This window comes from Phaseolus vulgaris, chromosome 3 (genome assembly GCF_000499845.2).
Source record: "Phaseolus vulgaris cultivar G19833 chromosome 3, P. vulgaris v2.0, whole genome shotgun sequence".
In the NCBI taxonomy this organism is placed as follows: Eukaryota; Viridiplantae; Streptophyta; class Magnoliopsida; order Fabales; family Fabaceae; genus Phaseolus; species Phaseolus vulgaris.
This window is the reverse complement of record NC_023757.2, coordinates 46175459-46189351: the sequence shown is the minus strand read 5'-3', so window position 1 is coordinate 46189351 and position 13893 is coordinate 46175459. Positions and strand designations below refer to the sequence as shown.

Here is a 13893-nt window from a genome sequence, read left to right as displayed (position 1 = left end):
TAAATTCTTAACATTAGGCATGGTTAATAAATTTGTTAGGAGCTTGCCCTACTGTTCTGGTTATGCATTTTGTCTATGTGTAGCTTTTATTGTTTTGCGCTTAGATGAGAAATTTTTTAGTTGTCCATAAGTTTATGTTTGAAATCTGTTAAGTGTTCTCTTTATCGTGATGAAAGTGATAGTGTAAATTATAATGATTTGTGTGATCATGTCAGAATTACTTAACTTAAGTAAAAGAATTAACATATTAGAATAGGTGAACTTATTATGTAAAAGAATTAACATATTACAATAGGTGAACTTATCTATGTATTATGTGTCAGACACCTATATATTGATAATCTCATTATTTTTGTTTCTCTACTAACGTAAGAATCCATATAAATGAATGAATCAATTAAGAGATCATTGAAATCTTAGACATTTTTCATATTTTCCAGTCTCAAGTTGGTATCAAAGTGGGTTAATCTCGTTTTGTTTGTCATCTGTCTTTAAGTGGTTGTGTTCATCTCATTAAGCGATGCATAACCCAGGACCCGTGTCATTGTCTGGCACCACTGTCTTTGTTTTTGTTGGAAAAACATTGGTTCTAAAGCCCTTCTTTGAGTGATGGAGAACTCAACTGATCTCGGAAGCCAACTTATACCCACCACCACGTGCGACATTTTGTAAATTGTGCACCTAGGTGCGTGTTCTCCACGCATTGCATTCTTGCCACCAGAATGATTGTACCCCACCTTCGCTACTGTCATTGACCTCTTTAGTTCTTGTTTCTAACTGGCCTTTCTTCATTTCATATTGGTTCAAGCATAACCCTAGTTGAACACCTTGTGAGTTCCTCTTTTTACAGTTGTCTTTTTTTCCCTAAAATGGTTGCTTATGGAGTTTTCTAGTCCTTTTCTGGTTCTCCCATAATTACTTCAGAGATGCTTAATGGCAAAAATTACTTATCTTGACCTAAGCTTCCATGATCATTTGGAAGAAGATGGTGTTCCATAGATCGGTGTTCCACAATCAGATATTGAATTTCACTAGAGGCAATATTTTAAAAACATTACCCAGCAATAACGAAGAAGTCATGTTCCTATACAAGTTGAATTGTTTTATTTTATTTTAACGAAGAAGCCATACATGAGAACACAACTTTGTTTTTTTTAAACAGGAAGAAGTCATGCATAGATGCACAATTTTAATTTTTTTCCTTTATATATAGAAGTCGTGAATGTAAGTATTACCCCTCTTTCATTCGTAGAAGTTGATTTTGTCATGCTGTTCTCGATTGTATTGTCTAGACTTGATGATTTCTAACACCACAAATAGGAAATTCTTTGACATTTTATGTTTTGAAGCAAGGAATTCAGTAAGACAAGCTTAAACGAAACATTGTAACAAAAGTCTGTTCATCAACTAACACTTCATCAGGTAACAAAAGTCTGTTCATCAGGTAAATTGATCCTTGCATCAACTTGTATTTGTTGAATAAGGGATTAGATAAGTGCATACCGATATTGATATTTTATCAGACTCTGCACCAGCCTTCTTGGGGTGAAAATGGAGATCCTAAATTTATGGCCAAGTCTTTTTGCAAATAAATAAATAGAAAAGAAGTCGAGCTTACATGAACTACTTCTATAAAAAGAAAAAAAAGGAAGTGACTTTTTTATTTAAAATGAAGTTGTGCTTTCATGCACACAACACAACTTCTTTGCTAAAATTAAATATATTTTAATCTAAAGTCATGCGATGGTACATGAGTTTTTTTTTTTTGTTTTAAACTGTTGTTTCTAAGATAATTTTTAAAAAATTAACAATTTCAGTAAATTTGGAATAAAATTACACTTTTTTTTTGGTTAAAATTAAACTCAAATCAATTTCAGGGCATAAACTCTTTGCACCCGAACCTGCACAACACCCTTTTGAATAAGGGAAGTTTTTTTATTTGGTTGGCTTCTGAAGTATCTAATCGGAATACAAATTTTTGGAGAAATAGATTTTGGATTATAAGTTTGGAAGTTAATTATGGATTTGAAAAAAAGACTTAAGGATTATCTAGAAGATACAGACCACTTCAAACTTTATATACCCAATTGCACTAAAAAAAGAAAATGTTCTTGTATTATTTTTTCTATTGTGGATTTTCTTATCCGGAAGGCTTTTGATTTTGTGGATTTTCTTATCCGGAGCTTTTGATTTTTGTTTTCGGATTTTGATTTTTTTTTTCAGATTTTTATTTTAAAAAAAAAAAAACTCCAAATGTATTATTTTTAATTTCAGATTTTTATTTTCAAAAGGTATTTTCGAAATTTTAAGGTGTTGGAAGAATTTGCCTTAAATGTTACTACCTTAACTTATCTTCATAGGAAGACATAAAATGATATCATGTTATATGCAAATTTACAACTACCAGTGATGCCAGAATGAAACAACATTTTTGGAAAGAAGGACGTAGCAAATTTGATTTTATCTTTCGTTTTTTTCTTGTATTATAATGATATTTTTTTAATTTGTTCTTATAATTTGGATGTTCTTAATTTAGTCTTACTTAAAAAGACGGATTAATATAATCATTTACACAAATTAGTAGTAATGTGATTATCATAGATACTTGTTATTTAATTGATTTATTGACGAAAGTAACACTAAATGCAAATAACAAATAATTTGTGTTATTATGATAATTTCGTTATCATTAATTTGATAAAAGAAAATATTAAATTATTTTTTAAAAAAGTAAGATTAAATTGATAATATTCAGAATATATAGATAGAATTAAGAAAATGAGTATAATAATAAAATAAAAAAACTATTGAATTTTTTTAATTAATGTATAATTTTCAGTTTAAGCGAATTCAAAAACAATCTTTCAGTAGTTGATTTTCATATTTATTTTAAAACATGTGTCAACCACATCTTTACATAAGAAGAAGAATGGTTTGAAAATCTAGAATAGATATTTATAAAGAAGTTAAAGATGATACTGTATCCATTAGTTACGGGCTGGCATGGGAGAAGTTGTCTGTGACTAAGTTTTGCGATCCCTAAGATAGAAACAAAAGTTGTTAAGTCAATTTTTATACTATGGGCGTGGACATTTTGATTCTTGTGGCCTTTCTGCTCATATTTGTGATTTTTTCCATAAAAGAGGAACATGTGGATTGAATCAAACAGTATTGTGAGATTATTTATGGGCCGGTATTGAATTTGCCAAGAATTTATCTCAAATTAAGTCTCTTCCGTTCTGTCAATTTAGAAAAGCGATAGATTAGAACATTAAAAAGGATTGGGATTGCAATCTGTGTTTTGATTCAATTGGGCTCCATCATATTTTGATGGACCAGCTGAAGAATAAATAACGTAGATGAAATAATGCAGCGTCAGGATACCGTATACCTTGATTTTGTCATTTGGGAATAGTGATAAACCCACGAATAAAGAAGATTGGATTTACCCTGTTAATTTCATTCGGTTGGGCTCCATGATAGAAATTTCAACATTTGTTTTGGTCCATCCAGCTCTAGAAGAAAACAGTGGCATAATGTTGATGAAATAATTCAGGATCAAAAGGAGAATATACCATTGTGGTCCATTGCTCTACTGCTTCTACTGGTAACATAGTCACTTGGAAGAAGATGGTGAGTGATGCACAGCAGTACCCCACGGTCCCACAAGCCTTGAATGTGAAGAAAGTGTGCTCCTGCATGCAAAACTGATAGATTCATAACTTACTATTATTAGGTAAAGGTAGTAGTGATTCTTCTCTTGTCAACAAGTTCAAATTGCTGAAAAATTGTTACAATAAAGAAGCCAATCTTAGTTACCTAGCCTCCAATGTGACATTCATTCTTTGGTGCTATTAGTCGTACTCTGTACCCAGTGTGAAATACATGTTTCTCGCCAACTTGGTAACACTGGATTCAGCCAGGCTCATCAGATTTACCTTAATGGGGTTATGTGGATCATTTGGATAATGTACTACTCACAACACAACTTGTAGACGCATTTTCAGATAAGGATACTTTTTGCATCTTTTATTGTGATGTACTTTCCTAATAAAAAATACAAGTAATGTAGACGTGATGTAGTTTGTGTAGGAGAATGGGCAAAGTTGAGAGTGATAAATGCAAGAAGAAGGAGGGGGAAGAAAAGTGTAAAATGAGAAAGTTTTATGTAAAAACAATATTGTCCATATTGAGAAAGACAAGGGATGACTCATATATCATTCACAGCTACTTGTTGTGATATTACTACTTGCTATTTTAATCTATCAGCAAGTTACGGAAAGGCCTAAGTGGCTAAAGATTGAAGTTGAAGGAGACAGTTACAGCCAAATATGTTTTAACCTTTAAATGATTTTGCCCTTGTACTCTCTCACACCAGTGATTTTCAATTGAACACGACATTTACAAAATGATTGGAATCAAAATATGCTCCGGATTGCTGATAACGGCCTGGTTGACATAAACAAGGCAGTAGGGAACATAGGCCAACATCAAAGGGCAATGCTTGGAAATGTAAGAAGACATGTCCATGTCATTCACTCACTATGATTTTTGCTAACTCCTAGTGCTAAGTGGAAGACAGGGCAGAGATGAGGTTGAAAAGGACATTAACTTTGTTAAACTATCAAATGTTTGCTTATGTTGTGTTGTGTGAGTTAAAAGTGATGTTGGTGTTGCCTCAATCCTGTCTGCATTTTGCAACTGCAACATGTTGAATTTCTTCACTGCACATATCAAAATTAAAATTTTTCTGTTTTCTTGACCTGCCACTCTTTCTGTTTCGCAAATATTTTTATTCTCTTTCTCTTTAGATGCTTATCATTAATACACATGGATTAAGAAATATTTAATGATGCAAATTTAGACAAAAAGCCTTATTCACTTTCCCTCTAGTAGTAATTAATTATAATACAAAAATACCTACATATTTCAACTATAGTAGCTATTAAGTCGGGGTATAATTGAGAGAAAAATGAAGTACATTTAAAATTCTAAAACGTCTAAAGATGGCACTTTTCAATAAATATGAACTTAGAATGAAAGTACGTTGCAAGCACTGTTTGAGATTTTGATGATGATGTATTCAACGTGTATCCGGTTCTTGATTAGCAAGGTTTGTCCAAGTGGAACACCCGTGAAGTTAGTCATACAAAGTCAAAATCAGCAATGGGAAACCATAGAATAAATGCTCCCTTGGCCGAGTAATTCTCACCTCAATTTCATTCTGAAATATCTAAATGGGAAATTTGGATCCAGATGTTATCCTTTTGAATATGCAATCCAGTGTTTCAACTGACTGCGGGGACCTTTTCTGATTCAAAAAAGTCATAAAGTATCTCAAACAAATTAATGGTGTATATCGATGCATATATGTATATATGTATACGCACAGAAAAGTAAAAGAGTAGTTGAGATTTTCTCATCTCATCTATTGCTTTAAATCCATTCCAAATATTCCTGAATCACTTATCTAGTGATTGCAGGGTTCTGTCAATTACTTTATTTTTGTGCATATATCTTACTTCAAGTATACAAATTATCTACAGCTGAAAATAAACTTTACACCCAATCTAAAGATTGGAATTTTCAAAACACTCAATCTGTAAACTTATCATAGATAGTTTTTCATACACCCAATCTAACAAAAATATTTAATACAATCACGCATGGGAAAAATAACTCTATACATGTGAAAAGAGTTTTCTCTCCAATCTGATAACTCTTTATTCCTTAAGGGCGATATGTAACTAGCAAAACCAAGGTTGTACAGTCTAATGACCTTCCTATTGTATGGTTACAGTGTTGAACTTCTGCTCAGTGGTGCTTGCTGTGGCCTGCATCATTTAGAAACACCGGAGTGAATAATTATGTTATATCAAAAAATTTCCTTTTGAAATGGGATAAATTCTCTCTATTTTCATTCCTTCTATTTATTAAGTATGCAAAACAAAACAAAAACTTGATATGATTTGCAACCAATTAAAAAGTAAAAGTCTAACTCTACCATGCCGAAATGAATAGAGGGAAGTGTATATGTTCTTCTAATACTCAAGCATACACTTGCAGGGATCGTTCCCAACAAGATTGAGACCAAAGAAAGTTTAAAGAAAATCTACTTAGGGAGGGACAAGAGATTACACTGACCCCAACTGATGTTACAAAATTGCAAACTGCACATTTCACGGATCTTGCTCCATATTGGTACATGAGTAGCATCCTGCAGTTCCCACAGTTGACATGTGCCACCTGGTTTGCTGATTCAATACACACTTATGCTTACCCACAAAATAGAGACTTAACCACAATGATTTAGCTCACAAGAGAAACATGTCCTAAATTCTGTCCATCATGCATACACAATTCTTTAAACATCAGAGAGATCATTAGTAGTAAAATACCTTCTAAAGCTAGATTGACCGTGTGACAACAAGAACATTGCACATTTGTCGCTCCACGGATGTACATGAGTAGAGTATGGCAACCTCCGCAAACTAACTGGGCCATTTCTGTGCCTGTCACACACGAGTGTTTGTGATTTAGCTGCCTCATGATCGGTTTATTGAAATCACAGAACTTTCAAATAACCTACAACCAGGGGAATTATATAAAGAGTAATAGACTTAGTGAGGAGAAACAGCAACGTACCAGGAGGTGGCACTCCTGTTACTGCATTGCAAACAGCACAGCACACAGAGGTGGCTCCAGCTGGATACATGAGAAGGTTTCTACACCCAGAACAGACAAGTTGACTCTGTGCACCTGGCAGTCAAGAAAAAACTTCATGTATAAAATACTTGTAACTTGTAAGTACAAACAAATAGCCACAGCATACTAAAGGCTCTAGCATTCTATCTATCTCTAAGAGAGGTTTCAATCTACACTTTACAAGCCACACCACATGAGAAATTGGACTATTTCAGAATACAAGAATTATATATAAAAAAAAGCATATCATAAGACATCTCAAATCCCACATTCCACCCAAATCAGAGTCTCAGAGGATTCTCATTTAAAAATCTACATATCTAATCCATCATTTCTCCTCTTAGCCAATGGAAATTATGAATTATTGTTTCTTTTTAATTATGCTACTTTTACATTCAATTTTAGAATTTTGTCCAAATGATGGAAAAGAAGTAAGAATTTAAATCTCCAATCATTCCATCACCAAAAAGCAATGAAATGATGGCAAGATTTCTTGGGAAGCAGTTGAGAAGAGGGAAAGGCAGATAAGATACCATTAGCTGGTGGTGTATAAGGAGCTGTTGGTGCAGGGTAGGGAGCAAGTGGAACTGGCATTATAAAGGACTTAAAAATGTTATCTTTCTCTGCCGAACTCTACACAGAGAACAAAGCACTTTCTCCCATTTTTTCAGCCCCTGGAAAATAAGCAAATATAGTAAAGACTCATCTGGGGAGGGAAAGAAAGAAAGAAAAAAAAAAGTGTGATGCGCAAGGTGATGGAACAGAAAGGCATGACGTAGAGTGAGAAGGAAACCCGTGAAGCAGAAGGTGCCAGCAAATCAAAAGGTAAAGCAGATGATAAAGTAAGAATCAAATGAAGAGGTTCTCCTTATGCATGAAAGTGTAGAGAATGAATCCAGAAAGAATAATAGAAGACTATAAGAGTTAAGCTAAGGCCTTTCACTGGAAGTGGTACTTATGTAAGAGAAAAATTCATTCATTATACATCTCCTGCTCCAACTTCCCACTTGCTACTCACAAACTAGACAGAGAAATAAAAGGAAAGGAAAAGGATATAAATGGACATTAGAAAGAAGTAAGATTTTCAAAAGATTTGAAGGTAACACCATGCTCTTAGACTCTCTTAAATTACTTTCTCATTTTGTCTTCAAACTTGTACTCTATTCAACTCACACAATAAATATTTTTATAATTTTATTTATTAATGTAAAAAGAAATTTAAACATACCCTGTTTTTCTTAGGTGATTTATTACATCATTGTGTACTTTTCAATATATGAAAATTATCTGTTTTTTTATTTAAATTGAAGAATTCAGTTAATTCATTCATTTTTATGAGTATTTTTATTATTTTATTTAAATTGAAAGGTTGTCTAGGCTTAATCTATTTGTTACAAAGTTCCTCACTATTTAGTCATAAGCATGTGAATCAATAAATATTCATAAAATAGAATCACATATAACCATCAATTAAGACAATGACTATTCATGTATTCATGGTGGACACAAGTTAAAATAAAATAGCATTTTTTTTATAAAAGACAGGAATTAAAAAGACGTGATATATTCGTGAAAGAAAAAAACATTATGTAAAATGATGCGACTCTTCATAAAATATATCAATTGCTGGTATCTTCCACATACGTAAATGTCCATAAATAAGGACAATATTCTCCTACAACACTCACTTCTAATTTTATCTTTGTATATCTTTCCATTCTCTTTCAATATACTCAAATCCATTTGTTATATTACCTTTGCTACATATATATAAGAAATAGAGATAAAATTATCAATTTTTAAGTATTATAATTATGGTGAATTGAATTTTTGGAAGTTCAAAATAAATAAAAAAATCACTAAATAAAAATATATTTTAGATAAAAAAATAAAATTAGTTATTATGTGGATTAAATTATATATTATTTTAGAAACTAAAAAAAACATTGAATAAAAAATTAATTTTAATTATTGATAAATAGTTTTTAAATTGGTATCTAATTAGTTACCAAAGTTTTAACTACTAATTATATACCAATTTAGAGAGTATTTATTAATAATAGAAACAAATTTAGATATCAATAATTTTTTTAGTATCTAAAATAATATCTAATTTACTCAATATACTAACTAATTATTTATAATTTAAAATTATTTTTTATTTAATAATTTTGTAATAGTGATATATTACCGAGAACATTTACTTTAAACCGAGATTGTCCAAAGGCTTGGAATTGATTACTAAGAATTAACTTTTTAAAGTTTATCTTTCACTAAAAAAGTATTATGTGTAATTTTCCTTCTTCCTCTTCTTTTATCCTTCAAAATTCATGCCCACCATTAAACTTTAAAATCTTTTAATAAGCATGAAAATTTAATTAAAAATTGGGATATTGATTAAAGTTTTTTTATGATTCAATGGAGAGTTTTCTTTCTCTTTTGAAATATGTGTTATGAGAAGATAAGTGAGGTTGAATTTGATGGCTATTATTGAAGATGTGAAAATGTGATTCAAAAACTTTATCACAACCCATTGACCTCTTCTAATGTTAGCAAGAAGTCTATTCAACACTGAATTGGGTATATGCTTTTATATCTTTCAACACGTGATATTCCAATTCAGTTTGGATTCTTCCTACATTCTCCATGTTCATGAATTGCTTAATTAGATTAATCACCATAAAGAAACATTGTCACTTACCCAATTGCTCTTACCATATAACAATTAAATAATGTTAAAAAAATAGGAATATACATCCCTAATTTAAGTTTGAATTCATTATAATTATTACAATTAACAATATGTTGTTGAACAGACACTCTTGCAATTAACAAAAGTATCCTCTTTTTATCACACTCACATTTACATCAAATTTAAAAATAACATGATTTATTTCTAATAATTAACGTAAAAAAAGTCATTTATGCACTAATGATATATGAGAAAAGAGATTTGAACTTAGAAGTGGTGGGTATTAATAGAGAAACTTCAATTCTCTATTCTCTCAAAACAAAGAACACACATTCACTCATTTATTCTTGGTACATTTTTATTTTATTTTTCTTAAAAAAATAACAAATTAAAGCTCTCTACCTCTCTTGCCTTTGGAAAATATCAACCTAAAAGCTAACTAAGAGATAATATAGAACATCCATATAGAGCTTGATTTGAGTAAGTTCACTACTACTAGTACGATCTATTTTCTTCAATTTTTTCTTTATTCCTCTAGGTAAAACTCATATATGTTAGATTTTGGGGTTTCAGAAATTGAATTTATTATATGTTAGATTTTGGGGTTTCAGAAATTGAATTTATTAATAACTATGGTAGAATTTTAAGGTGATAAAAGAGTTCATTAGTTTTGTGATTTCCTCATCTTTTCTTTTGGGTGCAAAGAAAAAATAAGGTATTAGAGCTACACTATTTCCAAATTTTAATTTAGATTACAGTTAATTTTGAGCTTATTTGAAACTCTTGCATGTGAATTACTGACTTGGAAAATATATGAACTTTTGAATTATTTGGTTTTGAGAAGTGTATTAGTATTTGAATGTGATTATATTTCAATTTTGGTTGGTGATATTGAAGTTTGAAGCAAGCTTGGAAATAGAATATTTGATGTCTCCAATCACATTGATGATGATGATAAGTGTTTATTAGAAGTGTTGAAGATTTATATATAGTGTGTGATTTTACAATTATGAGCTTAAATCTTGGAAGTGATATTGTTTTTTTATTATTCTTTTGTACTGTTAATTCTTGATTAGGGTGATCAAAGTGTTCTTGTGACTGGGTTTCATATAATGTTATCTTGAGATCTTGTAAAGTTCAAGATCTTAGAGATGCTATTTTTTATTTATTTTTGTGTGTGTTGTGAGACATTAAAAGTATAGTTGATTGACTTGGTTGGGTGGTTAAAGAAGTGTAGAGTCCTTGTGTAACCCACCAATGTAAATCTTGATATTTTAATTTTTTTTCTTATCTCTCATTTATTATGTTGTTAGCTTACATCTCTATAATATTCTTGAAAATTAAAGAATATTAAAAAAAAATCTCTACTTTTTTTAAAAAAAATTCTCAAAATTACAATTTGGTTTAAAGAAAGTTAATCACCCGTTAGGAAAATCTTTCATAATTCATCCATTTTTTGGACTTGATCTTTTGTTCTAATATTTGTAACTTTTGAAATTAATTTATAACTTTAATAGTAATAACGGTGATATAATGTTTATATATATATATAACATTAAACTTTATTTTATTTTTAATCTTAGAATTGAGTGTAAGGTTTAGATTGAAAGATCTGATTGGATTGGATTTGGATATTTTACCAAGAATTTAACTTGATTTCGTTACTTGTGTAAATTATTTTATATTTTAGGCATTATTCTATGCATGTTTAATGATTATGTTAGAATTGAGATTTTGTAAATATTTATGAAACATTATATTAATGAAGTAAGTACTTAAATAACTGTGAAAGATATTTTCCTATTATCTTAGATGAGAAATAAAGACACATAAAAAAATGGAAATTAAACAACATGTCATCCATGTTTTTAAATAATTAAAATTTTATTTGTATATCTCATAAAATATAATTTGTATGCATTTTGACTTAAATAACTTTTCCTCCTTGTATATCTGTGAATTTTGCATATAATCTTTAATAAAAAAAATTCTCTTATTTTATGTAATCTTAAAAGTATTGTTTTGGTTACCTTTGTTAAGTGATGAATTATGGACAATTAATCAATGTGATGCAACCATCGTTTTCCTTAAGTTTTGTACTCGATATTTCCTTTCTTCTCTGTTTGATGATAAAAATAAAAGAAGATGAAAATGCTAGAAAAAAAAAATCATATACCTATCAATTTTTGTTCTCTTTAGGTTTACAGAAGACTTAAAAGATAGGGGATGCAAACTCTGAACAAAGAGAAACAAAATATTTTGCATCATATTGATTTTTTTCTTTCAAAATATATTTGTATTACTTTTTTTTGTGTGTGTTTGTTTCAAGAGTTTTGAGGGTGGGGAGTGGATGGGGGAGGGTGGATGATTTTTTTCACTCTTCACAAAATGAAGAGATTTGGGGAATTGATGTTGATTATTGTATTTTTATTAAAATATCCGCATTTATTTTATTACAATATATAAAATTAAATATTATATAAATTTATTTATTATTTATAATTTAAAAAATATTTAATTATACTATTAATAACAACATATAATTATAAATAATAAAAATAATAAAAATAAAATTATAATATCAACAATATATATATAGTTATATTAAGGAACAAATAAATATTATTTTTATAAATTTTAATGTATTTAATAAATTTATTTCAATTTAACACAAAAATATTTTCATTATATTTTTAAATTTTTTATTAAAAAATATAAATAATTATAAATATTATATATTAAAAATATTTAATTAATTCAAACTTAAAAAAAAATCATAATTTATTATTCAAATATTTTTTAATAACAAGGATAAATTTGTAAACTTACAATAAATCATTCTCACAAATTCACTCTATCATTCCTCAATCCAAACAACCTCACATATCCTCACACATTCTCTCTAATCCTCACAAATCCACTCCCTCCCCTCCTCACAAATCCCCTCTTCAATTCAAACAGATAGAAAACAAACTCGAAATAATTTTTTTTAATAAAAACCAAAACACAAGACAAAAATTATTTAGGACTATGCAAAAATTTTAAATTTATAAGAGAAAATAATTATTAAATAATTTTAATAGAAAAATTAGCTAAATGCATTAGACATCCTTAACCAACAATAACAATACTAACTAAATAGAATAACGAATAATTCATATAATACATATTGATAGAACATATTACAACAAAAATTCTAGAAATAATTCAACTAATATTAATTGTAGTAGAACACAGCTAAAATAATATTACATTTTGACATGTAAAAAAAAAATTTATCTTTTAAACTGCAACTTTTTTTATTATAGTATAAAAATGTGGTTTAAGGTTTTATATACTTTCGATTAAACTTGGTTGAGGTTTTTATAAAATTAATTCTCAACTTTAAAAAAGAAACATGTGATTTACTCTTTTAAATGCTCTTAAAATTAAATTATGAATGTGATACAATATTTGGAATATTTGGTTGATGTTGAATAGTACTATATTTAAGAATAATAAAGTTGTCGTTGAAGAATTATTTTGTATGACACAATTATATATGTATGAGTATGAATGATCCATAAAATTTCTAGAATTACATTCTCTTACTTAGACGCTATACAATGTTTGCTTAAAATGTACCGGGTTACAATGTCATTAATGTATTGGGTTTGTATTAGGTGATGTCATATATTCATGTTGGATGTGCTTATTCAGGTGAATATACAAGACAGAAGTTCTGGTACACATTAGATGATTAATATTTATGTTACTTTGTCTACAGTTTTTTTCTTATTGTAAAGTCACCTTGTGCAACAAGGACTTATGTTGGTGGAAAAGACACTTATAAACTAGGTGGAAGATATTTTAATATTGTGTTTGATGATTTATCTTTATAAAACTACTGTGTGCAGCAATGACTAAAATTGGAAAAAGAAAATTTTGTAAAATTGAAGAAAGAGGTTTAAACTATTCTCTTATCTTTGTAAGTTGAAGCTTTTGGTTAGTCAAAATTGTGTTGTAACTTGATGAAATTAATACATGGAATTAATAGGTCTACATTTTTTTTCATACTATATGGATTGTCCACCTTTGATCTATTGATTGTTAGTAGATCTATTGATTGTTAGTAGTGTTAGTTAGTGTAAAAGATGAAAAGGGTGGAGATTTTTTTTTATAAAGGTTGGAATACACCTAAAATATTCATTTCTAATTTCATTAATTCTTTACTCATAATTTTTTTTAATATTTTAGTTATATGGGCTATAACCGGAATTCCCTATGTCAATTTTATTTTATTTTCGAAAGGTTTCATTGAATGTTTTAGTAAACCGATGACATCCACAATGTTTGGCAGAGAGATCAATCATGGTAGCATAAAGGTTTGTTATGGATTGTTGTATTAATTTTACATGCGTATAATAAAACATTATTAACTTATTGTTTTATAATTTCTATATAAAGATTTTATTGTCTAGTATGAATAATTATTTAGCTCTTTGATTTATTTTTTA

The 13893-nt window shown here is 29.0% G+C and overlaps 1 protein-coding gene across 4 annotated transcripts; it reads right to left on the bottom strand.

Annotated features, from left to right (window-relative positions):
- Positions 1–5583: 5583 nt before the first annotated feature.
- Positions 5584–7849, bottom strand: LOC137808178 (protein LOL1-like). 4 transcript variants are annotated; one of them, XM_068609156.1, is made up of 6 exons: positions 7499–7834; positions 7239–7379; positions 6646–6759; positions 6399–6512; positions 6145–6254; positions 5584–5834 (listed from the first exon to the last, which is right to left on the bottom strand). In XM_068609156.1, exons 2-6 carry the CDS (start codon positions 7297–7299, stop codon positions 5784–5786), a joined length of 450 nt encoding a protein of 149 aa, XP_068465257.1. In that variant the 5' UTR covers positions 7300–7379; positions 7499–7834; the 3' UTR covers positions 5584–5783. The 4 variants fall into 4 exon arrangements, with proteins under 4 accessions (XP_068465257.1, XP_068465259.1, XP_068465258.1 ...); XM_068609158.1 differs by having other exon boundaries at positions 6145–6246; positions 7499–7793; XM_068609157.1 differs by having other exon boundaries at positions 7239–7849.
- Between the last annotated feature and the right edge of the window lie 6044 nt (positions 7850–13893).

Bases quoted from the DNA above. Each gene is read 5' to 3' on its own strand.
- LOC137808178 (XM_068609157.1), bottom strand. From the start codon at position 7,299: ATGCCAGTTCCACTTGCTCCCTACCCTGCACCAACAGCTCCTTATACA. The intron at 6,760-7,238 runs GTATCTTATCTG...CTTGACTGCCAG, and splicing joins TTATACACCACCAGCTAATG to GTGCACAGAGTCAACTTGTC. The intron at 6,255-6,398 runs GTATTTTACTAC...GTATTGAATCAG, and splicing joins GGTCAATCTAGCTTTAGAAG to CAAACCAGGTGGCACATGTC.